Here is a 26,924-nt window from a genome sequence, read left to right as displayed (position 1 = left end):
GTTCACACCTCCACAAAACAGCACAGCCTTCATGAGTCTTTGAGAATGATGGTGGCTTTGGGCAGATTGTTCTTCAAAACTTGTTTTTATATACGCTTCAATTTTATCAAATTAAAACTAAGAGATAGGTCAGTTTAAAAGCCTTCTGCTTTGAAGTCATCATCTGTATTGATTCTGCTTGTCTGGAAAGACAGCAGTTACTGATCCATAATAGGGGTTCTCTAAAATAAATCTCTGTAAACCTGGAAGATGTAAGGAGGAAATTTGATAAATTAAAGAGTAGCAATTGGCCAGGACTGGATGGTATACATCCCAGAGTATTGAGAGAACTGAAAAATGAACTTGTAGAACTAGCATTAATAATTAATTTATCTTATAAAATCAAGCATGGCACCAGAACATTGAAGTGGCCAATTTAATGCCAAGTGTTTCAGAGGTGATCTGGGAAATTGTAGACTGGTGAGCCTGACATTGGTGTTGGGCAAAAATGATAGAGACTATTAAAAAGAACAAAATTACTGAGCATGTATTTAGGCATGAGACAAAACCAACATGGATTTACTTAAGGGAACTCTTGCCCCGTCAATCTACTACATTTCTTTGAAGGGGTGAATAAATGTGGCTAAAGGTGAGCCACTTGATATTTTGTATCTGGATTTTCAAAAGGCATTTGACAAAGAACCTCATGAATAACTTCTAAGGACAACAGGAAGTCATGGGATAGAAGGTGGTATTCTGCTATGGATTAAGACCTGATTAAAAAATAGAAAACATATGGTCAGTATTCTCAATGGAGAAGGGTAGTAGATAGTGAGGTTCCCCAGGGGTCTGTACTGGGAATGCTGCTTTTTAACAAACATGATCCAGAGATAGGAATAACTAGTGAGGTAATTAAATTTACTGATAACACAAAGCTATTCAAAGTTGTTAAATCACAAAAGAATTGAGAAATATTGTGAGAACTTTATGAGACTGGACGACTGGGCATCCAAATGGCAGATGACATTTAATATGAGCAAGTACAAAGTGATGCATGCAGAAAAGAAGAACCTAAATTACAGCTATGTGATGTCACCCTCTCCCCCCCCCCCACCGGAAAAAGTCCTAGGTGTCATTATTGATCATACCTCATAAATATTTGCTCTGTGTGCAGTGGCAGCTAAGACAGCAAATAGAATGCTAGGAATTATTAGTAAAGGAAAACAAACCTGAGAAAATTATGCCTTTGTATGGCTCCATGGTGTAACCGCACCTCAAATATTGTATGTGATTTTGATCACTGAATTAAAAAAAAAATACAGTAGAATTAAAAAAAGGTACAGAAAGGGCAATGAAAATGATAAAAGGGGATGGGACGATTTCCCTATGAGGAATGGCTATAGAGGCTAGGGCTCTTCAGCTTGGAAAATTGACAGTTAAAGGGAGATATGACAGAGGTCCCAAAGACAGACCCTACGGTATCACTGAGTAGATGCTACCACACAAATAATTCCCCTCTTTTTGTCAAAAATTCTTTATTTTCAATGATTCATTGAATTGTGCTTTTATTTGCTGAAGCACTTAACATGCTTCCTCAAATCTTTCCATTGATATATTTTGTTTTATCATGGTCTCCTGTGTAATCAGATCATGAATGCCTATTTCACTGTGTGCAGTACTGTCCACAATCATCATTAAATCCAAAGCACATTTAAAGTGGCATTCCATTTGTCTAAAAATGTCATTCTCTAAAAATACCTTCAGCTCCTTAATAATCCATAAATATATTGGACCTATGATTATAATGACCTGGGAGGGGGGACTTTATGAAATAATTTCTATTAATGCTCAGCACTGATGGGGGACTGATGTTTCCTCAATGTTAATGCATCCCCAGTATCTGGTGCAACTCCAAGGTCCTTAGAGGTCCATGATTCCAATGTACATGGGCCAGACTTAGACAAACCAAAGATCTTTACCTTTTGGTCTTGATGACCATAAAGATCCAAGGATGCAGTCTTTTGACAGGTTGCACATTTTACAAGTGGCAGTGACCAAGATTGTCTTGCAGCACCACCTATAATTCATTAAGCCTTTGAGAATCTTTTGCTTCTGAGACAACGGTAAAAAAAATATTTTTTTCAAAGCAAAATCAAATGAGTTGATAATAAAATCTTGACCGACACTGCTCACTATATCAATTCTGGAACAGGTTATGAGATACCAAAACTTAAGGAATCTTAAAATGCTAATGAGGCCTTTTCTAAAGAGAAAAGGAGAAGTGAACTAGATGTAAAAACACAGTCTGAACAGTTTTTATTTAGTTAAAAGCAGTCCTTGGAAAAGGATATCCGATGATCTCAGAGGACAAGAGAGAATGGAGGTGACTCCATGTGACACCACAAATGAGGACGCTCCACACAAGTGTGCTCCACTACTCCAGAAAGTTCTGGGAGCTCTGAGATATTTGTTCAGGTTTCTCCAGCCTGGACGCCATCAAATGACATCAGCCATATGTGAAGACTGAGTCTCATGCTTTTCCTCAGAAAACCTATTGTAACTCTGGTCGTTAAAATGCAAACTAGCTGAAATAAAAAGAGGGTTTCCATACAATATAAATACTATTTGTAATAGAAAATACCATTGTTTTTTTTTATAAAGATTTATAAAAAAAAAGTCACTGCTTTTAGCTATGGAAGAAAAAGAAGATAGAGATATATAATTACTATACAATTGGAGGAGCTCCAGCATGTCATATGTACAATGAAGTAAAGAGAGCTTGCACCAACATCTTTGCTGGTCTTAGATACAATAAAAATAAAATGGTACAAATGACACTAAATTAAAGGTCTCGGTGGGCAGCCTTTGTGTCAAAAGTATTGTCACATTACCATACAGCACTGCTTCTGTCTGAGACAGTCTTATAAAAGAAGCAAGTTAAGGAGGCAGTCTGACACAACGTCATGTTATAGCAAGAGGCATCCATTTCTTCACGTCACTTGTCAGAAATGGAAGGCGCTGCATAAGTTTTAAATCTTTCATGGGCTCGTTGTCTGCTGAGGAGTCGGAGTGCCATTGTATCCACAGATTCATATAGTCCTGGCTTTTGGGATATTTCCACTGTGTAATCATTGGCCTGTAAAGGGTAAAAGGGGAAGTCTGATAAGTATTAATTGCATGTATATTTTCTGTAAACCGCTTAGAACCTAACGGATGTAGCGGTATATAAGAAATAAATTACATTACATTACATTACATTGCTTTGAACACTTGGAAAAAAAAGAGATTTATAAATGCAAATAATTAATATTAAGACATTTGAGGATACTTTGCTTCCTGTCTGGTTTTCATCAGGAAAACACCCAGTGCTCCCCCTTCATTATTTTTCTTCCTTCTTCTCTCATGTTACATGCTTTTATCATGGTGAAGAAAGGATGAAATTGTCCAAATAGAGAATTTAATGTTATCTGTCCTTATTTCTCTCATCTGTCTGAGGCACAGGGTATAGAAAGATTAGGTTTTTACCTTGCTAATCTTCTTTCTTGTAAACAGGAATGGTAATTTTGACCAATGGGTTAAACTCTCATTAGCTGCGAGGGTTGTAGAGAACCCACTGTTTTGTTTTCACTTCCACTTCCCATCACTCTGGGATGAGCTTCACCCACTCAGTCAGTACCAAAGCTTCTAGCGAGTCCTAGAGTGCAAACATAAGAGGGAGTGCGGGGAAATGCCCCGAAAATACATAAGTCTATTCTGCTCTAAATACAAACATTAAACAACAACGCTTTTAAACCACTACTAAACGAAATAAACAAGGTGGAAATAAAAGGAGCCGCTTGTGTGCCATCTGCACCAATAGTTCTGTTGCTCAGTATTTACAATGAGTCTCTTATGAGTGACTCCTCTTTATTCCTGACCCTACTGGGCAGGCGATAGAAACAAGACATCTAATGAAACAGAAAGCAGGCTAGTATACAAGGGCCGTTCAAAAAGTATCAAGACCTTTATTCATAAGAACATAAGAACATAAGCAGTGCCTCTGCTGGGTCAGACCAGAGGTCCATCGTGCCCAGCAGTCCGCTCTCGCGGCGGCCCAACAGGTCCAGTACCTGTGCAGTAATCCTCTATCTATACCCCTCTATCCCCTTTTCCAGTAGGTAATTGTCTAATCCTTTCTTAAACCCCATTACTGTACTCTGCCCTATCACGTCCTCTGGAAGCGCATTCCAGGTGTCCACCACACGTTGGGTAAAGAAGAACTTCCTAGCATTCGTTTTGAATCTGTCCCCTTCTATCTTTTCCGAGTGCCCTCTTGTTCTTTTATTTTTTGAAAGTTTGAAGAATCTGTCTCTCTCTACTTTCTCTATGCCCTTTATAATCTTGTAAGTTTCTATCAAATCCCCTCTAAGTCTCCTCTTCTCCAGAGAAAAGAGACCCAATTTCTCCAATCTCTCAGCGTATGAAAGGTTTTCCATACCTTTTATCAGACGTGTCGCTCTCCTCTGGACCCTCTCGAGTAACGCCATATCCTTCTTAAGATATGGTGACCAAAATTGGACGCAGTACTCCAGATGCGGGCGCACCATCGCCCGATACAACGGCAGAATAACTTCTTTCATTCTGGTCGCAATACCTTTCTTGATTATACCAAGCATTCTATTCGCTTTCTTGGCGGCCGCTGCACACTGTGCCATCGGCTTCATTGTTGTGTCCACCATTACCCCCAAGTCCCTTTCCTGTGTACTCTCCTTCAATAATATCCCTCCCATAGAATAGTTGTACCTCAAGTTTCTGCTTCCCATATGTAATACTTTACATTTCTCAACGTTGAACTTCATCTGCCACCTCGTCGCCCATTCCCCTAGCTTGTTCAAGTCCCTTTGCAATTCTTCGCAGTCTTCTATAGTCCGAGCACCACTAAAAAGTTTGGTGTCGTCTGCAAATTTTATTATCTCACACTTTGTCCCTGTTTCTAGATCATTTATGAATATATTAAATAGCAGTGGCCCGAGCACCGAGCCCTGCGGTACACCACTCGTGACCCTCCTCCAGTCAGAGTAGTGGCCTTTCACTCCTACCCTTTGCTTTCTACCTTCCAACCAGTTTCTGATCCATCTATGTACATCTCCTTCCACCCCATGGTTCTTCAGCTTCTGGAGTAGACGTTCATGGGGCACCTTGTCAAAGGCTTTTTGGAAATCTAGATATATGATGTCTATGGGGTCTCCTCTGTCCATTTGTTTGTTAACTCCCTCGAAGAAGTGCAATAAGTTCGTTAGGCACGATCTACCCTTGCAGAAACCATGTTGACTGGTTATAAGTAGTTCGTTCCTTTCGAAATGTTCATCGATGTTTTCTTTTATCAGAGCTTCTGCCATCTTATACTAATCTCCTTCAAAGTATTCCCCTTGGGCTGCCACACACTTCTTCCAATGGTTCTGCCACTGTTGGAAGTAGCGCTGGAACACCTCTTGAGATTGCTCGCAACTGGTCTGTCGCATTCTGCATGATGTCTTCTCTTGACTGAAATCTGGTCCTTTTCAGGGGCATTTTCAGCTTGGGCAAAAGCCAGAAGTCACACGGAGCCATGTCCCCTGCCTGAATTTCTGCCTTGCACAGATGAGCCACCGCTACCACAATCACCTTGGTGAAAGTGTGGGGCACAGTCACCAATCCAAATGGCAGCGCCAAAAACTGAAAATGTTGCTCCAGGACTTGGAACCTGAGAAATTTCCTGTGTTCCAGGAAAATATGAATGTGTATGCCTCTGTCAAACCCATGGAGGCTAGAAACTCCCCCTGAACAACAGAAACTATGACCAACCGCACGGTCTCCATGCTGAGTCTGGGCATTTTTGAGTGTCACATTGGCCGCCTTCAGATCTATGATTAGTCTCCAGTCTCCCGAGTCCTTTTGGGGCATGATAAAGTATATGGAGTATCTCCCTGAGCTGCAGTTTGCGTCCGGAACAGACTATCGCTCCAATCTGCGGCATTCTTTGTACTGTCTCCTGTATTTTGTCTGCTTTCTCCGGTTTTCTCGCCGGAGAATCTACAAACAGGTCCTTAAAAGGCCAGTAAATGTTGAGCTTGCACCCCTGACAAATGATGTCCAGCACCCATTGGTCTGAAGAAATTTGCACCCAGGTCGCCCACAACTCTGAAAGTCTTCCCCCTATGCAGGAAAGCCCAGAGGCTGATTTGGTATCATTGGGCTTTCTTGGAAGCAGCACCTGGGCAAGAATCAGATGGATGGGCTTGCCTGAAGCCACCAAACTTCTGTCTTGTATCCTGAAAGGGACTCTTGAGTATTAGAACCCGCAGCCCCCAAAGAGTTGTCTTTCATAAGTTCGAAAGGAACCACACTGGGCCCTTGGAGCTTGCTGTCTTGCCAGGACAATCCATGACATTAATTATCAGATCATCTGATCCTTGAAAGGAAGTCTGCTCAAAATAGCCTTAAATGCAGAGTCTCCCGCCCACTAACTTATCCAAAACATTCTGCAGGCAGAGAAGAATAAGCCAAAACTTTTATGACATGTTCCAAGTCATGAGCAATTGCATCCGCATCACCAGGGGGGCAAATGCCCTTCTCCGGCATAACATTTTGTGGCAGGCTCTTATCACAAAAGAAGCTGCCACTGTAGGCTTAAGATCCAAAGATAAAGCCTTGACTTGCTTTTTGAATACCAAATCCTCCTTGCAGTCCTGCATGTCCTTCAGGACTGCTCGCTCCCCCCTCACTGGGCAGAGAGGTACGCTTAGTAACCTGCATCACCAAGGAATCCACTTTAGGAGGAGGAGTAAACAACTGCTGAAAGTCAGCCGATATGGGATATAACTTCGACATTATCCTAATCCCCATCAGCAGGACCTCTGGCACTTCCCAATGTTCCGTTATCATCTTTGTGATCTCAGGATGAGAGGGGAAACAAGTGGACTGGGACTTAGTACTGAATAACAGTGAAAGCTGGGTAGCAGGAACCTGCAATCTCCAAATTCAACTCCTGCAGGGAAGCTAAAATGACTTCTGACAAGTCTGCTGGTTTAAACAGCCTGCACACATTAGGATCCTCACCCTGACCATGGCTGCCATAGACTCCTGACTGAGACCCACTATCCACCATGCAGGATGCATGCTTGGAGGAGGGGAATGGAATCAGCCCCCATTCTTCCCTTTTACAGACTGTATCTCCGGGTCTTGCAGCTCCATAGGCTACGGCAAGATCACAATCTCAGGGGACAAACCCTTCTGTGATGCTCCCAATCTGTTTTCCAATTGTGCAGATGATCCCCTGTATTTTATGTACACTGCATATATTAGAGTGACAAAATCAAAGTCAAAGACCTGACCTGGACTCTCTGAGATCCAGTTCACGTGTCTGAGGCATCCATGTAGATGCACTTCATTGTCGATGCAAAGTCATGAATAGAGGGCTCTGGAAGGAATTTACGCCCCATTTCCTGAGCCTTCAGCAACTCCGAGTCCAGCGGTACATGGATTCTCCTTCGGCGCTATTCTGACAAGAAGTGGTGGACAAACTGCCTAAGGAGTCCATTGAAATCAATTTAAAGTAAAATCGAGGTGTTTAGAGGCAGATAAAGGCTTTTAAAATTAAAACATGGAATCCAAGATGGCTACCATTGCTGCGTTTCAGCAACAGAAAACAGCCCAGGGGAACAAAGCAGAAAAGTCTAAAATCCTATCTTTGGAGTTTTTGAGGTGAGGGACCCCTGGGATAGCCCCAGAAACCTTTGAATTGGTCAAAAACAGACCCACCCTGATGTCTTCCATAAGCAGAAAGAGACTGTACTCAAGAGATCTGCCTGTGCTGTGCCTGTATCAGCTCTCACTCCAGCCGGTAAATGGAGCAGGCTAGCCAGGCAGGTGCCCTGTCAGAAGAGTTGAATACAGACCCCTGAATACAGACCCCAACGTTTGAATCCTCTCCAGGCAGAGCTGCTCCAGGACCACTCGGGCCCTCTTAGCACAGGGAAGCCTCTAGCAAAAAACAAGATTAAATACCTGAAAAACAAGAAACTATGCAGAGCAGAAGAAAATACATCTTCTCAACTTGCTTTCAGAAGATAAAACTGAGGAGAATGGATACTGCCCAGGGAGACAAGGAGGGGGAACCAAGAAAAATGATTGATGTCTTCTGCAAAAAAAACTTGCAGATGAAGGTGATTAACCCAGCCATAAGAAATTGGATGCTGTTTGCACAGGAACATGAGAAACTAACAAACTGCAAATAGAACACCAAGAAAACCAAAAGCCATTCATAGATATGACTGAATGTGTGGAATACACATTTAGCTGGCATGATACTCACCAGCTGTAAAGATGCCAGCATGTAGCGGCACACTTCATATGCCTGCTTTCCTGCCATTAAGCTGGCAAAAGTGTGCCATTCACCAACGTTGCCATACCCAGCCACTAGACGGTCTCCATATTCATGTATATCAAAGGCTCCTCTCTCTTCCTAAGTATGGGAAAGAAAGAAGGTAAGAATTAGCCTCAACTAAAAATACATAAGGCACATGGTAAGGTTTTATCAAGGGTATCCATTGTGCTGAACCACCTAATCTCAGGATGCAGCTCACTAAAAATTTTAGAAAATAATGTTTTACCTAATTAACTAGTACATATTTTGACGAATTATAGAGCTAAGTGATAGACATGAAGTCACTATTTCAGAAGAAATTTACAGGTTTGATAAGTATAAATCAAGCTACATCATGCTAAAATATTTATGCAGCCTGAGGACAAGTGGATCTCTTATGTGGCCCACTATAAAAAAAATTCATGCAGCCACACACATATGGATTGCTGATCATGTGCTGTTGAAAAAGCTTGGATGCTCAGATTATATGAAGTGCAAGTGATATAGGAGACTCTTAAAATTGGACACAACACCCTCCTTCAGAAAAGAGAAAATATTAGAACAAATGCCAATTCTAAGTTTTAGTTAGATTCCATCTCTTCACTATTAAGCAAAGTTCACATTTAGCCCCATCCCAGTTGTACCTGAATGCAAGTTACAAGTTTGATGGGACCTGAGCAATGTTTGCACACAAATGATGAATTCCACTGATTGTATTTCCTTTCTGAATAATTAACTGGGGTTAAACTTTCTCTGAAAGTTGTTCTTTGCTTACTTCAGAACCTTGAGAATAATCCCGGAGAAGTAGTATACTGAAGTTGGGTACAAATGTTTTACAGACTCCAAATGCAAATTCAGCATTTCTTATAAACTGAACATCCTTAGTACATAGGTCTGTCAGTCTTGGCTCTACTATTCAACAAAAGGGTGGAATGCTCCATAGCGTACCCCTAAGTTAAACCGGGGAGTGAGACCCAAAGATGAAAGCAGCCTGGACCATATGGGGCAGATATTTGGTTTCATGAAGAGTTGCAGTGCATTGTACTACAATTAAAAAAAAAAAAAAAATTTACTAGAGAATATAAAGGGGACAAAGCCTAAAAAAATTTGTTTTATACAACAGATAACGGCTCCCTCAGATGTTTCATTTCCCCTTGACCCTAAAGAAAGTTTCTGGTGAAAGAAACATGCATGTCGGGAGAAGTGGTACAATTGAAGAATAATAACGTATTTGAATGAAAGTACAAGCATAAGTTTTGCAAAAAGAAATATGAAAAATTTTAAAAGTATAAAGTTATTTATTTAAAAAATCATAAAAAATGGATTGATGGAGACCTTAGCAATCGGAAGTTAACTGCATTGAACTTAGGGTTATGCGGTCTTGAAATTTGTTATGTAACATAGAAACATAGAATAAAGCAGCAGAAAAGGGCTATAGCCCACCAAGTCTGCCCTTTCCAAGTATCCCCTCCCCTGAATGTACTCCCTTAAAGATCCCACGTGAGTATCCCATTTTCTCTTAAAATCCATCACGCTGCTGGCCTTTATCATCTGGAGTGGGAGTCTGTTCCAATGATCCACTACTCTTTCGGTGAAGAAGTACTTCCTGGAGTCGCCATGAAACTTCCCTCCCCTGATCTTCAGCGGATGCCCTCTGGTGGTCGAGAGTCCCAGGACTCAAGGTGAACAAAGCCATGGGACCGGACGAGTTGCATCCAAGAGTGCTCAGGGAACTAGGCGATGTTCTGGCAAAACCGTTAGCCATGCTCTTCAATCTCTCCCTAAGTACAGGGAGAGTACCCCTGGACTGGAAAACAGCAAACGCTGTTCCTCTGCACAAAAAGGTTTGCAGAGCAGAGGCTGCGAACTACAGACCAGTGAGTCTCACATCAATAGTGTGTAAACTCATGGAAACTCTACTTAAAGGTAAATTAGACTCGATATTGGATGAAGGGAATCTAAGGGATCCCTGTCAACATGGATTCACCAGAGGCAGGTCATGCCAATCCAATCTTATAAGCTTCTTTGATTGGGTGACAGGAAAGCTAGACTCAGGAGAGGCTCTGGACATAGTATACTTGGATTTCAGTAAAGCTTTCGACAGTGTCCCACACCGTAGACTATTAAACAAGATGAAATCGATGGGGTTGGGTGAGAAACTAACTGCATGGGTCAATGATTGGCTGAGTGGAAGACTTCAGAGGGTGGTGGTCAATGGCACCCTCTCTGAGACTTCGGAGGTGACTAGTGGAGTGCCGCAGGGCTCAGTCCTGGGACCATCCCTTTTTAACATATTCATAAGGGACCTGACCCGGGGGCTTCAGGGAAAAGTACCGATGACGCCAAACTGTGTAACATAGTAAGTGAAAGCAACCTCAAGGACAGTATGACGCAGGATCTGATCACGTTGGAAAACTGGTCCTCGGCATGGCAGCTGGGCTTCAACGCTAAAAAATGTAAGGTCATGCATCTCGGCAGCGGAAATCCATGCAGAACATACTCCTTGAATGGAGAAACGCTAGCTAGGACTTCAGAGGAACGGGACTTGGGGGTAATCATCAGTGCAGACATGAAAGCTGCCAAACAAATAGAGAAGGCCTCATCTAAGGCAAGGCAAATGATGGGATGTATCAATAGAAGCTTCGTCAGCCGCAAACCTGAAGTCATAATGCCACTCTACAGAACCATGGTGAGACCTCATCTGCAAAACTGTGTGCAATTCTGGAGGCCACATTACCGGAAAGATGTGCTTCGAGCTGAATCGGTCCAGCGGATGGCCACTAGGATGGTCGCCGGACTCAAGGGTCTCTCATATGAAGAAAGACTGGGCAAACTGCAGCTCTATACCCTGGAGGAGCGCAGAGAAAGGGGTGACATGATTGAGACATTTAAGTACGTCACTGGTCGTGTCGAGGTGGAAAACGATATAGTTTCCCAAGGGACCCTTGGTCACAAGGGGGCACCCGCTCAAACTCAGAGGGGGGAAATTTAGTGGTGACACCAGGAAGTATTTCTTCACGGAAAGGGTGGTAGATCACTGGAACAAACTTCCGGTGCAGGTGATCAAGGCCACCAGCATGCTCGATTTTAAGAATAAATGGGACATCCACGTGGGATCCCTACGAGGGTCAAGTTAAGGAACTAGGTCACTAGCACTCAGACTCAATGGGGTGGGTCAATAGAGTGGGCAGACTTGATGGGCTGTGGCCCTTTTCTGCCGTCATCTTTCTTTCTATGTATGTATGTTATGCCCGATTGCATTCTGAAGATCCAGACAAACAAGTATCTATAAGAAAACAGCTTTTCAAATGCATGATAATGTCCAGTATTTGGTGATATTTTTTGCAATAAGTACTTCTTTTTGATTTATATACTAAGTACTTAGTTGAGTGGCCATAAGTGGTTCAGCTAAAACAAATTGAGACGCACTGTTCTAAAAGAACACAGGGGTTTGTTTAAATCTTTTTACCTGTTCCTGTAACTGTGGCCCCATCATATCCTCCCAATCTCTGACCCTGAGGGACAGAACAGTCTCTTGTGCATACTTCTGTGAGTTTGCAATAAACAGTTCCTGGAAACACAAAGAAAACAGAGATGGTCAGTTTCAAGTTTTATTTAAAATTTGATAAATCGCTTAATCACATTTCAAAGCGAACATTGATAAGAAAGGAATTTACAACATTAAAAGGGACCTTATATCTAACGTACAAAAGACACATAGGACTTACAGAACCAAAAAGGAAAGAAGGGAAGAAATACAATATTAGATATGAAAGACGACGAATAGGGGAGGAACAGCAGGAAGGGCAAGGAGAAACCAAAGAGAATGGAGAGAATAGAAAGAGGACGACGACCTCTGCAAGAAGAAACATCGAATGTAGTGAAGATGGCCTGACTTACCGAGCTAAAGATCAAATGCATCTTTAAAAAGGAAACATTTGAAGTTGCTCTTAAATCTATCGAGTGTTCTTCTCTTAAATGGATTTGGTAGAGAATTCCACATTTGTGGTACCATGATTGATTATGGAAAAGTTATGTCTAACCTGATCATTTTCATTCCTTTAATCCTACCAGACCAGTCCAGAATGAACGGGTTACCTCCCATCTACCAGTGGAACAAGAGAGAAAATGTAGTTCCAAGGAATTCTCCCCTACAATATATTGTGCAGCATAAAATATTCAGTATTTTGAATAATACAACAGTGGTTCTCACAACACTTATATCTTTCTTCAAAGAAAACTTGACATCCAATGTGCCATTTCGGTGTTAGCTTAGTGAGGCATTTACGCCGGTGTTATGTAGTTGGCTCAACTATAAACAATTGTTCCTGCAACGACCCTTGATAAATCCCCCCATTGGGGAAGCAGAAAACAGTAAAATACTCCACTGAGCAGCAGCAGCCATTCATTGGCGCTGCTTAAGATAAGTCTTTAAGTTTATGACTTATGAATTGTGCACCAGTTTCAAAAATTACATAATATAAAAATAATTTATGCAAAAAGTTTAAAAGATAAAAACTTTAAAAATATAGCTTGAAAGAGCTGGAGAGTTTTTCGATCGATGATAGAAACTGGAACCTGATCTAGAGCAGAATTAAATTTATCCTGACTGGATTGTTTGCTGGGTTTCTGAGATTATTTTTCTCTCCAATATTCACATTAGTCTTGAACTAACAAAGGGGGTCAGTTTTTGATGGTTATGGTGCCATCTGGATGTCATTTGACTGCATTACTGGGCAAGTAACATAGAAATATGATGGCAGATAAAGGCCAAATGGCTCATCAAGTTTCAAGTTTTATTTAAAATTTGATATACATGCATTTTCATTATTTCAGAGCGTATTACAAATCTAAAAACAGGAGAGTAGTAATATACATGTACAAAAGTTGGACAAACTTATAAATGACATAACCTCCTCTCCCTATAGAAAAGACACTTGTTGGATTTCTGAAGACCACATGTTTGCAATTTTGACTGCACCAAGCACAGTAACTGGTCAACAATATTAGAGAAACTGAGCCTCTTCTCCCTCAAACAGAGGAGATTGAGAGGGGACATGATTGAAACATTCAAGGTACTGAAGGGGATAAACTTAGTAGATAACGACAGGTTGTTCGCCCTCTCCAAGGTAGGGAGAACGAGAGGGCACTCTCTAAAGTTAAAAGGGGATAGATTCCGTACAAACGTAAGGAAGTTCTTCTTCACCCAGAGAGTAGTGGAAAACTGGAACGCTCTTCCGGAGGCTGTTATAGGGGAAAACACCCTCCAGGGATTCAAGACAAAGTTCCTGCTGAACACGAAAGTACACAGGTAGGGCTTGTCTCAGTTAGGGCGCTGGTCTTTGACCGGTGGGCTGCCGCGTGAGCGGACTGCTGGGCATGATGGACCACTGGTCTGACCCAGCAGCGGCAATTCTTATGTTCTGGGCTGGTCTATTGAGATAATAAGGAATTTGGATTTTCTGTTGCAAGTTGAAGTGGATGCTTGTATGCAGACAAAACTTTGGGGCAATCTCCTTCTTATTTGGTAGCATTATTTTGATAGGTGATGTTTTGCCATTTTGTATACTTCACATTAACAAAATTAACCCATTTGGAGACATTATCATCAAGAAAATCAGCTTTTCAAGTGATACCATTTTGACTAGTGGAAAAAGGTAATGTTCTAAACTAAACTAAACCTTAAGTTTGTGTACCGCATGTAATAGGTGAAATACTCAAGTGTGATTACCATGATTTTTAAAACTATTGCTATCTTTGAGAAGTAATTGGTTTCTGTTCTTACCACAGCCCAAGTATAAAGAAAGGGGATTGATAGCATACATTACAAACACAACTGCCACATATATGGGCCAATGTGGCATACCCAAGCATGGCTAGCATGCTATAGTGTGGCAGAGAGTCCTAACAATCTAGAACTGAGGCACCCTATCAACGAAAAGAGATCCCAAAAGAGAGGGGATGGCAAGTGTTATTCTGGCATGGACAGAGCTAACATTAACAAAATTAATCTGACAAGATAAAAATGCAATTTCCCAAAGGTCCACTCTGTGAACACCTGGAAAAGGCATGCCAATCCTGTGATGTGAAATGTCCATACATACCACATTCTTCCTTACAAGGTCTTCATAGCTCAATTTATCTGGAATCTGCCCAGGTTCTGCAAACAAAGATTAAATATAATGAAATTATTATATGCTTAGACAAAGCTGAAGACTAGTCCAGCCTTTAAAGCTACTCTCTGCTTTGAAAGCTGATTTCCTAATTTATTTTTACTGAAACTTTTAAGTCTTTTCCAGTGTTATAGCAGAAAGCACTGACCCATTCATTATGTATTCTGCATATCCATTAATCTACATGAACCTCATGAGCCTCAGATCTGCCTATTCTTCTCTCAGGAGGTCCAGATCCTTCAAGACAACTATAATCTGAGCAGCCAAATAGCTTGGGATCCTTCTTTATTGAAAATGGCTGTACTGTTAACTATCAGCTTCTTCTGATCATTTATGAACAGATTAGACGGTTGCAACTCTAGCAAAGGTCTTAGAGGAACACCAATGGTCATCCCTTGCCAACTGGAATAGTTTCCATCCATCACTATCGGATAAAAACTGCCTTCTGGAAAGATATTACTACAAAGACATCCCTGGGCAAGTCACCTAACACTACATCCTTGTGATCCTGAGGAAAATCACCTAACACTCCATTGCTCCAGGTACCTTACATAGTTAGATTGTGAGCCCGCCAGGTCAGATAGGGAGAAAATACTTCAGGTACCTGAATGTAAACGGCTTCAAATAGAAGTAGTATGTAAGAGCCTTTCAAGTGGTACTATGGCTAACACCTTAGCAGAGTTCAACTACTGTACCTGGTTTCTGATATTTAAATAGCTTCAAAGCAGAGCTACAGATCTCAGGAAAAAAAAATCATTGCATATAAGGAGAAATTAGGTTCTTACCTGCTAATTTACTTTCTTTTAGCTTCTCCAGACCAGTAGAGGTTAACTTTACGATTGGGTATATATCTAATCATGACCAGCAGGTGGAGACTGAAAACAAAACTTTGGGACAGTATATCCTAGCCCCTCCTCTCTATTTCCCTCAGTCTGCCGAATAGCCAAGCAGAACCAAGAACTGGAAAACAACAGAGAGAAAAAACAATACTCCGAAAGGAGTAACAAATAACATACCCAAAAATGCTGTTGGAAAATGCAGAGGAGAAATTCCCGAAGGAAGAAGGTCCCCACAGCTCGCCAGCTAAGCCAGCCGAGCCACAGCCGCTGTTCTTCAATTCTCCCCGGCCCTAGAAAAATACTAGAACCCGCAGCAAAAACCAAAAACTGCCCGCGCAACAGCCCCAACAACAACAACAACAGACAGGGTGGGGACCTCTACTGGTCTGGAGAAGCTAAAAGAAAGTAAATTAGCAGGTAAGAACCTAATTTCTCCTTCTTTAGCACTCTCCAGACCAGTAGAGGTTAACTTTACGATTGGGACGTACCAAAGCAGTCCCTCTCACGGGCGGGACCCCCGAAGGGCCGATACCAGAACACGCTCACCGAACACCGCGTCCCGACGCGCCTGAACATCTACCCGATAATGCCGAACAAATGAATGCAAGGAGGACCAAACCGCAGCCTTACAAATATCCACCGGAGGCACGAGCGACGACTCAGCCCAAGAAGCCGCCTGACCCCTAGTGGAATGAGCCTTGAGAAACTCCGGAACCGGCTTCTGACTCAGAAGATAAGCGGAAGCAATCATCTCCTTGATCCAACGCGCAATAGTAGCCTTAGAAGCGCCAGCCCCCCGACGAGGACCCGCCAGAAGCACAAAGAGATGATCGGAGCTCCGAAAATCCCGGGTCCGCTGCACATAAGCATGGAGGACCCGACCGACATCCAACTTGCGCAGCTGTCGTTGCTCAGAAGAACCCTCCCGACTACCCAAGACCGGGAGGACCACCGATTGATTGACATGAAAAGGAGAAACTACCTTCGGTAGAAAGGAAGGAACAGGCCGCAAAACAACCCGCTCCTTCGAAAACTCCAGGAAGGGAGCCCTACAAGAGAAAGCCTGTAGCTCAGACACCCGTCTAGCGGAAGTAATGGCCACCAAAAAGACCGACTTCAGCGTAAGGTCCTTCAACGAACAGCCATCCAACGGCTCGAAAGGAGGGCGCACTAGAACAGAAAGAACCAGATTGAGATCCCAAGAGGGAATCGAGGGCCTTATGGGAGGCCTGATCAACTTGGCCGCCCTAAGAAAGCGAATCACATCAGGAATGGCTGACAACCGCTGACCTGTCACCAGCCCCCGAAAAGCCGACAGGGCCGCCAGATGAACCCGAAGAGAAGACCAGGCCAGGCCCCTATCCAGGCCATCCTGCAAAAACTCTAGAATGTTAGGCAGAGAAGCGCGAAAGGAGACCACTCCCCGCGCTCGGCACCATTCCTCAAAAAGACGCCAAACCCGTACATAAGCCCGAGAGGTAGAAAGCCTCAGGGACCCCAAAAGTGTAGAGATCACCTTGTCGGAATATCCCTTCTTACTCAGGCGGCCCCTTTCAAGAGCCAAGCCGTAAGACAAAAGGGAGACGGGTCGAACATGGGAATGGGACCCTGCGTCAGAAGATCGCACTCGAGAGGCAGAGGAAGAGGATCCGCCACCAGATGCCTCACCAGATCCGCATACCACGGACGACGAGGCCAATCCGGAGCCACCAAGACCACCAGCCCCGGATGGCGAACAATGCGAAGCAGTACTCTGCCCACTAATGGCCAAGGAGGGAACACATACAACAGCCCCTCCGTTGGCCACGGTTGGACCAGAGCATCCAGACCCTCGGCCAGACCGTCCCTGCGACGACTGAAGAAGCGGGGTACTTTGGCGTTGCCACCTGTAGCCATCAGATCCATCAGGGGCTGCCCCCAAGCACGCACTAGCAACTGAAACGCCTCGGCGCCGAGACACCACTCTCCCGGATCCAAGAAGTGACGACTGAGGAAGTCCGCCTGAACGTTTTCTACCCCGGCAATGTGAGAGGCCGAGAGGTCCAGAAGATGCGACTCCGCCCAAACCATGAGCCGAGCCGCCTCCTGCGCCACCAGAGTGCTCTTGGTGCCCCCCTGACGATTGACATAAGCCACCGCCGTGGCATTGTCTGACAGGACTCTGACCGACTTGCCCAACAAAAGGGAGTGGAAAGCCAACAGCGCCAGCCGGACCGCCCTGGTCTCCAACACGTTGATCGACCAGGAGGCCTCCTCCGTGGACCAGGTTCCCTGAGCTGAGTGACCCAGACACTGGGCCCCCCAACCCAGGAGACTCGCATCCGTAAGGAGCACCGTCCACTGCGGAAGATCCAGACCCACCCCCTGAACTAGGTGAGGGGTCCGGAGCCACCAACGCAGACTGCAGCGCGCCAAGCCTCGCAGGGGAACCGGAACATCCATCCCGTGCCTCTGGGGAGACCACCTCCGGAGCAGAGCATACTGGAGAGGACGCATGTGGGCCCGCGCCCACCTCACCACGTCCAGGGACGCCGCCATCGACCCCAGGACCTGGAGGAAATCTCGCGCCCGAGGACACCGGGACGCCAAAAGCAGGCGAATCTGAGACTGCAATTTGCTCACCCGGGCCTCTGGGAGGAAGACCTTCCCCAAGGAGGTGTCGAACAGCACCCCGAGGTACTCCAGACGCTGAGCCGGAACCAACCGACTCTTGGAAAGGTTGACCACCCAGCCCAGCGACCGGAGAAACTCCACCACCCGAGCCGTAACCCGGGAGCTTTCCTGCAACGACTTGGCCCGAATTAACCAGTCGTCCAGGTAGGGGTGTACCAGGATGCCCTCCGACCGCAAGGCTGCCGCGACGACCACCATCACCTTGGTGAACGTCCGGGGAGCCGTGGCCAGCCCAAAGGGAAGCGCACAGAACTGATAGTGCCGACCCAAGATCGCAAAGCGCAGGAAACGCTGATGAGAGGCCCGAATAGGAACATGCAAGTAGGCCTCCGTCAGATCGAGAGAAGTGAGAAACTCCCCCGGCTGAACCGCCAGAATGACCGACCGCAGCGTTTCCATACGGAAAGAGGGAACCTTGAGAGCCCTGTTGACCCCTTTCAAATCGAGGATGGGCCGAAAAGTCCCCTCCTTCTTGGGCACCACAAAGTAAATGGAGTACCTGCCCGTGCCCCACTCCGGGGGGGGCACTGGAACTACTGCCCTGAGATCTAGCAAGCGCTGAAGGGTCTGGCGAAAAGCCTGCGTCTTCCCCGGAGTCTGACACGGAGAAGCGAGGAAAAAATCCGGCAGAGAGCGGGCGAACTCCAGGGCATAACCGTCCCGCACCACCTCCAGGACCCACTGATCGGACGTGATCTCGGCCCATTTGGGAAAAAAGTCGCGCAGCCGGGCCCCCACCGGAACCAAGGGGGGCGCCGGCAAGGCGTCATTGTGCAGGACGGGAAGCGGGGGAACCGGCGGAGGGGTTCCCTGCCCCCCGACGGGCCCCCCGAAAGGGCTGCATGCGCTGGAAGAACCGACCCCGGGAAAACCCCGGAGACTGGAAAGAAGCAGCCCCACGCCCAGGGCGATACTTGCGAAATTCCCGCAAACGCCCCCGGGCCGCACCACCCCGAGACGCCGGGCGGGCACGGTCCTCCGGCAAACGGGGAACTTTCGAGTCCGACAGAGTCTGAATCAACTTATCCAAGTCCTCTCCAAATAAAAACGACCCCCGAAAGGGAAATTTAGTAAGCTTAGCTTTGGACGCAGCATCCGCCGCCCAAGCGCGCAGCCACAACACACGCCTTGCGGCCACGCCAAAAGCCATGGACTTAGCCGAGATCCGCACCAAGTCATACAGAGCATCCGAGAGGAATGAGGCAGCCATCTCAATCTTCGCTACCTCCTGATCCACCAGAGACCAGTCGTCAGACTCGCGATCCAAGACCCGCTCCGCCCACCGAAACACGGCGCGAGCGACCAGTCCTCCACAAATAGCCGCCTGGACCCCAAAGGCAGAGACTTGAAAATTTTGCTTAAGGATGGTCTCCAATTTGCGCTCCTCAGAGTCCCGCAAGGCAGAACCGCCCTCAACAGGCACGGTATGCCGCTTGGAAATAGCCGAGACCACCGCATCCACGACTGGCGAAGCTAACGTAGCCCGATCCCCTTCAGGAATGGGATACAGGCGAGCCATGCTGCGCGCCAGCCGAAACGGCGTCTCCGGCGTTTTCCACTGCTCAAGAATAATATCCCGAATATCCTGATGCATAGGAAAAGAGCGGGAAACGGAACGGATCCCTCGTAACAGAGGGTCCCCCACACGCGGAGTCTCCGGCGGCGCGTCCTCAAAACGCAAAGCCGAAGAAACCTGTTGAATAAGGTCAGGCAGCTCATCTCTCTGAAAAAGGCGCACCACGGACGCCTCGTCACTGGAGAACGGGAAACCCGACAACCCGCCGCCAGCTTCCGTCCCCTCCAGAGGGTCCTGGAATTCCTCAGAAGGGTCCAGGTCCTCCTCCAGACCGACACGTTCCTCCGACCACAAATCCTCGTCCCACGACACCCGCGGACGCTTGGACAAGAGAGGCGGCGGAGGGGACGTCACGTCAGACGAGAGAGGCAAAGCCGCAGGGAGCGCGGAGGAAACCCCACCCCCCGAGACCCCCTGGGCGCAACCGGGACCCCCAGCCGCCTGAAAATAGGCTTTGCATAATGAAAAGAAAAAATCAGGGGAAAAAACCCCCCGAGGGTCCCAAGGGACTCCCTGCCACAGCAGGGGACCCAGCAGAAACCTGCCCCTGCTTAGCCAAAACAGGGGGAAGGTCACCTGAGGTGGAAGACAAAATGGAGGGGCCAGACAGAGAAGATGGCGTCTTTCCCGCCAAAACAGCTCCCTCCATAGCCTGCAGCGGCTGAGAGACCTGAATAGTCTCAGCCGCTAAAACAGGCAAGCCGGCATCAGCTGTCAAAATATCAGCTGAGAGGGAATCCTCTAAAACCCGACCGTCGGCGGCTCGGGGAATCCCTCCGTGGGCGGACGGAGAAGACCGGGCTTCTCCACCGTTCCCTGCCGACTCGCGAGGCACCATCGGCGGGGAGCTCTGGGCGCCTGCAGCCGCTGCCGACGGAGCTCCTCCACCGCACCGGCCTGAACACCGCTTGCACAGGCCGGCCGCGAGTGCCTCGCGTCTGGAGCACAATGAGCACTTTTTCCCTTTAGAAGTGCTCATTGCTCCATACGCGACCTAGCTGTAAAAAAGTGCCGGTTAGTTGAAAAAATACAGTAAAATACAGTTTTCTTAAAGGGATACAACCCTCCAGACCAGCACTACCTCAGGATTTTTTTTTTTTTTTTTTTTTTACACAGAACAGACTCCACAGGCTCTCGAAGCAATATGCCTTGCTTGATTTAGGGGGCAAGGCTTACTGCTGAGGCTCCTCTAAAAAAATATGGGGAGGTGGAGGAAGTGGGGGGAGGGACCCCGCTCGTGACCCGCCGGGTTTGACACCCCCGAGGTCGGACGAACCCCCAAACAGAGTCCGTCCAAGCTCCGTCCGGCTAAAAACAGGGACAATAAACCTCTAAACAAATTCCAACAGCCCTACCAAGGGAGATGGGTACAGATCACTCAACACCTGCTGGAGACTGAAAGAAGACTGAGGGAAATAGAGAGGAGGGGCTAGGATATACTGTCCCAAAGTTTTGTTTTCAGTCTCCACCTGCTGGTCATGATTAGATATATACCCAATCGTAAAGTTAACCTCTACTGGTCTGGAGAGTGCTAAAGAAAGATAAAGCTAGACTCTAGGGAACCACGTTGATTGGTGTGGTGTGGAATTGGCTAGTTTTTGTGGCCTTCAGGGATAGAGGCATAACAGTACACATAAAATAGATCTTAGACCTTAAGGCTTCCATGACTCATAACTAACTCCTCCTATAGAAAGAAGCTAAACCCCCTTTCTCTCTCACCACACAGTTAACTCTTGACTTGGAAAACAAACTGATCACTTTACCAAGATCACCCAGCAATGGATCCTCTACCAGGCAAGGTGGTACATCCAGTGCCAAATCTTCATGGTCAGAAAAGTTATCTAGGGAAAGTAAATAAAATCACATTAGAAAATAACCTTTTGGAACTCAATTTGGGATCAAGTAAATTGTTTATTGGAAAAGCATGTGGCATTATCTTATGATACAGTACTATTTGATATGTCTATGAGGAAAAAGAGCCAAATATCATCACATAACAATAAACTTTTATTGATAATGACAGGAGTCGCCATTCAGCATATCACAAGTAATTGGAAAAATTACAGTAGACTCAATTACAATTTCTGGTGGAACTCATTATGTCACATATATAAAATGGAAAGAGCAATAGCTATACAACAAGGAAGCTATAAGAAATTTAATAAAATTTGGGAGCCATTAACTTCTTATTGTAATGAGTAAACACCATTTTCTATTGTATTATACACCATCTAATGATTGGGGGGAGGGGGAGGTATATTTTACATTTTTCTTATTGGGGAAATAATAGAGGAATGATGGGAGGGGAGGGTGGTAATTTTATGTATTGTAAGATAAATCAGAAAGATTGTCAAGTGATGTGTTTAATTGTATTGTTTTATTGTTTGTGCACTTGATGTAAGATTGAAAACGAATAAAGAATTTGAAAAAAAAAAAGAAAATAACCAGTACTCTTCTAAACTCTTAACTCAGTTGCAGAAAGCTTGCCTAATCATATAAGGTTGGGATGAGATTGACAGTGACTAGGGATTTGGGAGTGCACTATGCTGTGACGAGAGCTACAATGTTCTCAATAGCTGGAGCGAAAATGTGGAATGCATTAACAGGGAATTTGTGACTCTGTGCCGATTGTGTAAATTTCAAAAAGTTCCTGTAAACACAGTTATTTGTTAATGCATCTATGTAATATATCTTAGTAGTTAGTAATGGAGATGTAAAGTAAGATGTATTTGTCTTCGTAATGATATTTGTCTTAATGATATGTATGTTTAATTGGAAAACCGCTTGGTAAAGGCGGTATATAAATTTTTAAAATAAATGTGTGATGACTGCCCTATAGATCTTTCTGTACTACTTTGGCTCCCTCGCCTGCCAGCTTTCTGACCAGTATTTGTTCCCCTTACAAAGATATTAGAAATAGAGAATATAAATGGTAGAAAGGGGCCATTACTACCACTACTCATCACTTATATAGCGCTGAAAGTCATACGCAGTGCTGTACATTTTGACATTTATAGACAGTCCCAGCTTAGAAGAGTTTGCAATCTAACTGACAGACATGGCATAGAGAGGGTAGGGGACGCAGAACCCAAGGTGAGAGGAGTTAGGAGTCAAAAGCACTCTCAAAAAGATGGGCTTTTAAACGGGCCTTGAACACTGCCAGAAACCGAGCCTGCTGTAGGGATTTGGGCAGTTTGTCCAAGAATATGATGCAGCAAGGCAGAAGGGACGGAGTCTGGAGTTGGCAGTTGAAGAGAAGGGCAAAGACAGGAGGGACTTATCAGGTGAGTGGAGTGAAGACAGATAGTGAGGGGCAGCTGAGTGCATTTGTAAATCAATGAGAGGAGTTTGAATTGTATTCGGAAAGAGATGGGAAGCCAATGAAGTGACTTTAGGAGAGGAGTAACGCGAGTTAAGCGGCTCTCCTGGAATATGAGTCTGGACAGATTGGAGGGGAGCGAGATAGCTAAGCCATAAGACCATATGGTCTGCTCAGTTTACTTTTTTGCAATTAGAGGCCAACCAAATTTGGTTTCAGTTACAATGCTGAAAATGGCCCCAAATCCTTTCTTCCTGGTTTCAATTTCAGCCAAAAGGCTATGAACAAGGTTTTAGCCTCAGGACTGATGCTGCCTGCTCCCCCATGCCCTTACCAGTGAGACTTACCTGCAGGGTCATCATGATCCAGGTAATCTTCAGCACGGTCTTCTTCAATAACAGGCAGTTGAGCTTCTGCATTCTCCCATTCAACCTGCTGCAGCTCTAGCACCTCTTTCACAAACTGTGCCCCCTAGAGAATATAAGGGCAACATTACCACCAGGCAGATGCTTTCTACACATTACCTTCTACAGAAAAGAGTAGGGATAACAATTAACTCCCTTACATTGCACGCACTACAAAATAAAATCATGGATTAATCTCAAGCCACGTTCTTCAACAATTCAAGAAGCATTACTTGTATCTTGGCACCTTCCTCAACAGCACCAAGAGTGGCCTAGTGGTTGCAAGTTCAAGCCCAGCGCCGCTCCTTGTGACCCTAGGCAAGTCACTTAACACTCCATTGCCCTAGATACGTTAGCCAGATTGTGAGCCCACTGGGATAGATAGGGAGAAATACTTGAGTACCTGAATAGGCTATAAGCAGTGTATAAATACTAAAATATTTCAGAAAAAGCATAGCACAAAGTTTACCATTCTCTTCTGTAGTTGTTTCTGAGCTGCTGTCCGTTCTTTTATGTGCTTCCAATACAGAATTTCCATATCTTGGTAAACAAAAGAAAAACATGGACAAAATAAAGGGTAATTTTGAGGACATACACACTTTATAGAGGCTCCTGCTTACTGCTGCATTTGAAATGAAAATGGTTTACAGCCAAGATGGTGCAACTTTCATTTACAGCAACAAACTCTCTGGAAAGTTTAAAAAATAAAAGCTGTTTCAAATTACAGCAGCACAAAAAGCACAGATATGTGAAAGCAGTAGTACAACAGATAACAGTTAATAAATTGACCTACCAAACATCCTAATTCACATAAAATAATAATAGTCAAAATCCCATTACTTCCTCTCACTATTCAAAATTCTGTTTGTCAAAACATATGGCTAAACTCCAAGATACGAATAGGCGGTTTTATGATTGTCTGGAAGGATTGGATAGAGGCAGGAATACGTACTTTAAAAGATATTATTTCTGATGGTAAACTGCTGGAGTTTTCACAATTGCAACATAAATTTGGTCTAAATAAAAAACAAAGTTATAAATGGTTGCAATTGAAGCAGGCCATTCAGGCAGGGTTCCCTGAATGGAAATCCTTAAATACTCATTTTACGCTAGAATTCTTATGGTTTCAGGCAGACTTTCTGGGTCACCAGGCCGCGCAGTGGTACAAAACATTATCTGGCTATTTAAATAAAAAACCAAGAACTGTACTTAGGGATATTTGGAGCATTGAGATTAAGTGTCAAATTAGCGCATCTCAATGGCCACGTATTTGGTCTTGGAGGATGAGATATACAAGGTCTGCGTCTATGAGACAGACATGGTTTTTCCTGTTGCATAGAGCTCTCTGGACCCCTGTTCGTTTACAAAAATTGGATTGCTCTAAGTCTAATAGATGCTGGCATTGTCATCTTGAGCCTGGAACTCTAGATCATTTATTATTTTATTGCCCTTTTATTAATTGTTTTTGGAAATTGATCTGGAGTCAAATAAATTGTATGTTGGAAAATCATGTAGCCCTGTCATATGACACAATTTTGTTTGGGGTGTCTATGAGGGCTAAGTGTCAGTTATCCTCTAATAATAACAAGCTTTTAATGATTTTAACAGGAGTTGCCATTCAACAAATAACATAAAACTGGAAGGACTATAGAGGGTTAAATTACTGCTTTTGGTGGAGTTCGGTGTGTCATATGTATGAAATGGAAAAAACATTGGCAATTAAAAATGGATATTTTAATAAATTTAAAAATGTTTGGGGGCCATTAATAGATTATTATAGTAAATAGATTATTATAATAAATAATTTGTATTTAACCCCCATTTACTATGTATACATGGTGGGTGTGGGGTGGGGGGGATTTAAAAATGATGGATATTTATAAAGATATATGTATGGGGTAGAGGGAGATAATTCTTGTGGTGTGAAATGTGTAATAATTTCAAGTGGAAATGTATATTATGAATTGAATTATTGTACACTTGTTTGAAAATTTATAATGAATAAAGAGATTAAAAAAAAAAAAATCCCATTACTAGTACCTCCATTTTATATTAATCTTTTCATAACACAACAAACCCCCCCAATTGAATCCACAAATGCAGGGAAATAAGCTCAATAATGTCTTTCAGTCGTAAAGCAGGACCATTGCTTTCCATCAAACCCCACTAAGAGGTGCACCCTCTCCCTCCAGTTCCCAAGGTATTTTGTGTAGGTTCAGGGGGAGAACACTTGGTCTGAAATTCTGACCACAAAAATTTCATAAACTTAGAGAAAGTGTCCGGCTTAGAGGACTTGCACTTGTGTTTCTTTAGCTGCAGAGGGTCCACAGTCTGGCTGACAGAAGTACTAGACGTGCCGAGCCCCAAAAACAATGATGGCTGCCCCGCTGGGCTAGCTGAGTGTTTCATCTTTTTTTTCAGCAGGGGAGAAATTAAATTGGGCACCACAGTCCCTGTCTCCCCCCCCCCCCCGGCTGCGCCACAAGGGTACTCTAAAAGAACTAAATTTGCGCAATCCTGGCACAAAAACACATAAGGACAGCCTAAGGATTTCATCCCAGATGGTTTCCAGGCAAAATTTGCAGTTTTGAAGAAGCAGGAACTTTAGAAAAAAAGATTGCTAAAAATCTAAGATATTGCCGTCTAAAAATTCATGCCAAAATTGCAATATTTTTCACACTTTCCAAACAGTAAAAATGGCAATTTTTGGATTTTTTAGGAGGGGGGGAACACAGGCGAACATTAAGAAACCTTCAAAACTCCACTTTTCCAACCTCCCCCTGATATCTCTCACAGGCTATCAGCCTGTGTACTCACTGTGTCCTGACAGGATCAGTGCTAGAACCTGCTTACAGCTCTTTCACAGTAGCTGGATGATAAAAGTCACTGCCATATGCTGGGAATGCTTCACAAAGCTGATCTTCGGGCTGCCAGTCAGACTCCAAAGTCTGATTACACTTCCACCCCTATGGACCACCGGATGTGTACCGGGATGGGCGGAGGTGTGACGATGCAGCCGGCACCTTGCGAGACCCTATCAAGCCTCCTTAGGGTGCCTAACAGTCTGCGCTCGACCCCTGATTAACAGAAGGTGAGAAAACTATGCAGGCTGGCTAACAGGTACACAGTAGGATAGGCCTGTCAGCTACTGACCAAAGTCTGTGAATTTTTAAGCAGGCAGAGCTTCAAATTGCTCTAAGCACTAAAATACCTGAAAAGGGGACAAATTTACCTCGAATTAAAAATAATAAAATGGGGAGAGCAAAAACAAACACATCTGCAGATATGCATGCAGAAGGAAAAAAACTTAAGGTGGAGCTACAGAGCTCAGTGAAGTACAACAGAGGCAGAGTGAAAAATCCAGCGTGGATTCCTTCTGCAGCATGCAGCTAAAGGGAAATAACCCTACTGTCTAAAACAGGGGTGCCCAAAAGGTTGATTGTGATTGGCCAGTAGATCGCAAAGGCAACGTTGCCTTTGCGTTCTGTTCTCCCTGCTTTCCAGATGCTAGGTTAGGTGCGTACAAGCACCAGGACCCACAAGCCTTCTCCCCTCCCCCTTGACATCAATTCGACATC

At 44.5% G+C, this 26,924-nt stretch overlaps 1 protein-coding gene across 2 annotated transcripts in view; it reads right to left on the bottom strand.

The window, feature by feature from the left end:
* Positions 1-1,097: 1,097 nt before the first annotated feature.
* NCAPH2 (non-SMC condensin II complex subunit H2) overlaps positions 1,098-26,924 on the bottom strand; it is a 79,260-nt gene continuing 53,433 nt past the window's right edge. The window contains exons 15-21 of one of the 2 annotated variants that reach the window (XM_033958147.1): positions 23,816-23,886; positions 23,290-23,413; positions 21,387-21,464; positions 14,467-14,522; positions 11,832-11,933; positions 8,312-8,461; positions 1,098-3,115 (exon numbers count right to left, since the gene is read on the bottom strand). In XM_033958147.1, coding sequence (XP_033814038.1) covers positions 2,975-3,115; positions 8,312-8,461; positions 11,832-11,933; positions 14,467-14,522; positions 21,387-21,464; positions 23,290-23,413; positions 23,816-23,886 — 722 coding nt within the window. In that variant the 3' untranslated portion in view covers positions 1,098-2,974. The remainder of the gene's footprint in view (positions 3,116-8,311; positions 8,462-11,831; positions 11,934-14,466; positions 14,523-21,386; positions 21,465-23,289; positions 23,414-23,815; positions 23,887-26,924) is intronic. The other variant, XM_033958146.1, reaches the window with a different exon arrangement.

Source organism: Geotrypetes seraphini, chromosome 9, assembly GCF_902459505.1.
Source record: "Geotrypetes seraphini chromosome 9, aGeoSer1.1, whole genome shotgun sequence".
Lineage (NCBI taxonomy): Eukaryota > Metazoa > Chordata > Amphibia > Gymnophiona > Dermophiidae > Geotrypetes > Geotrypetes seraphini.
Note: the sequence above shows the minus strand (reverse complement) of the source record. Positions and strands in the feature narration are given on the sequence as shown.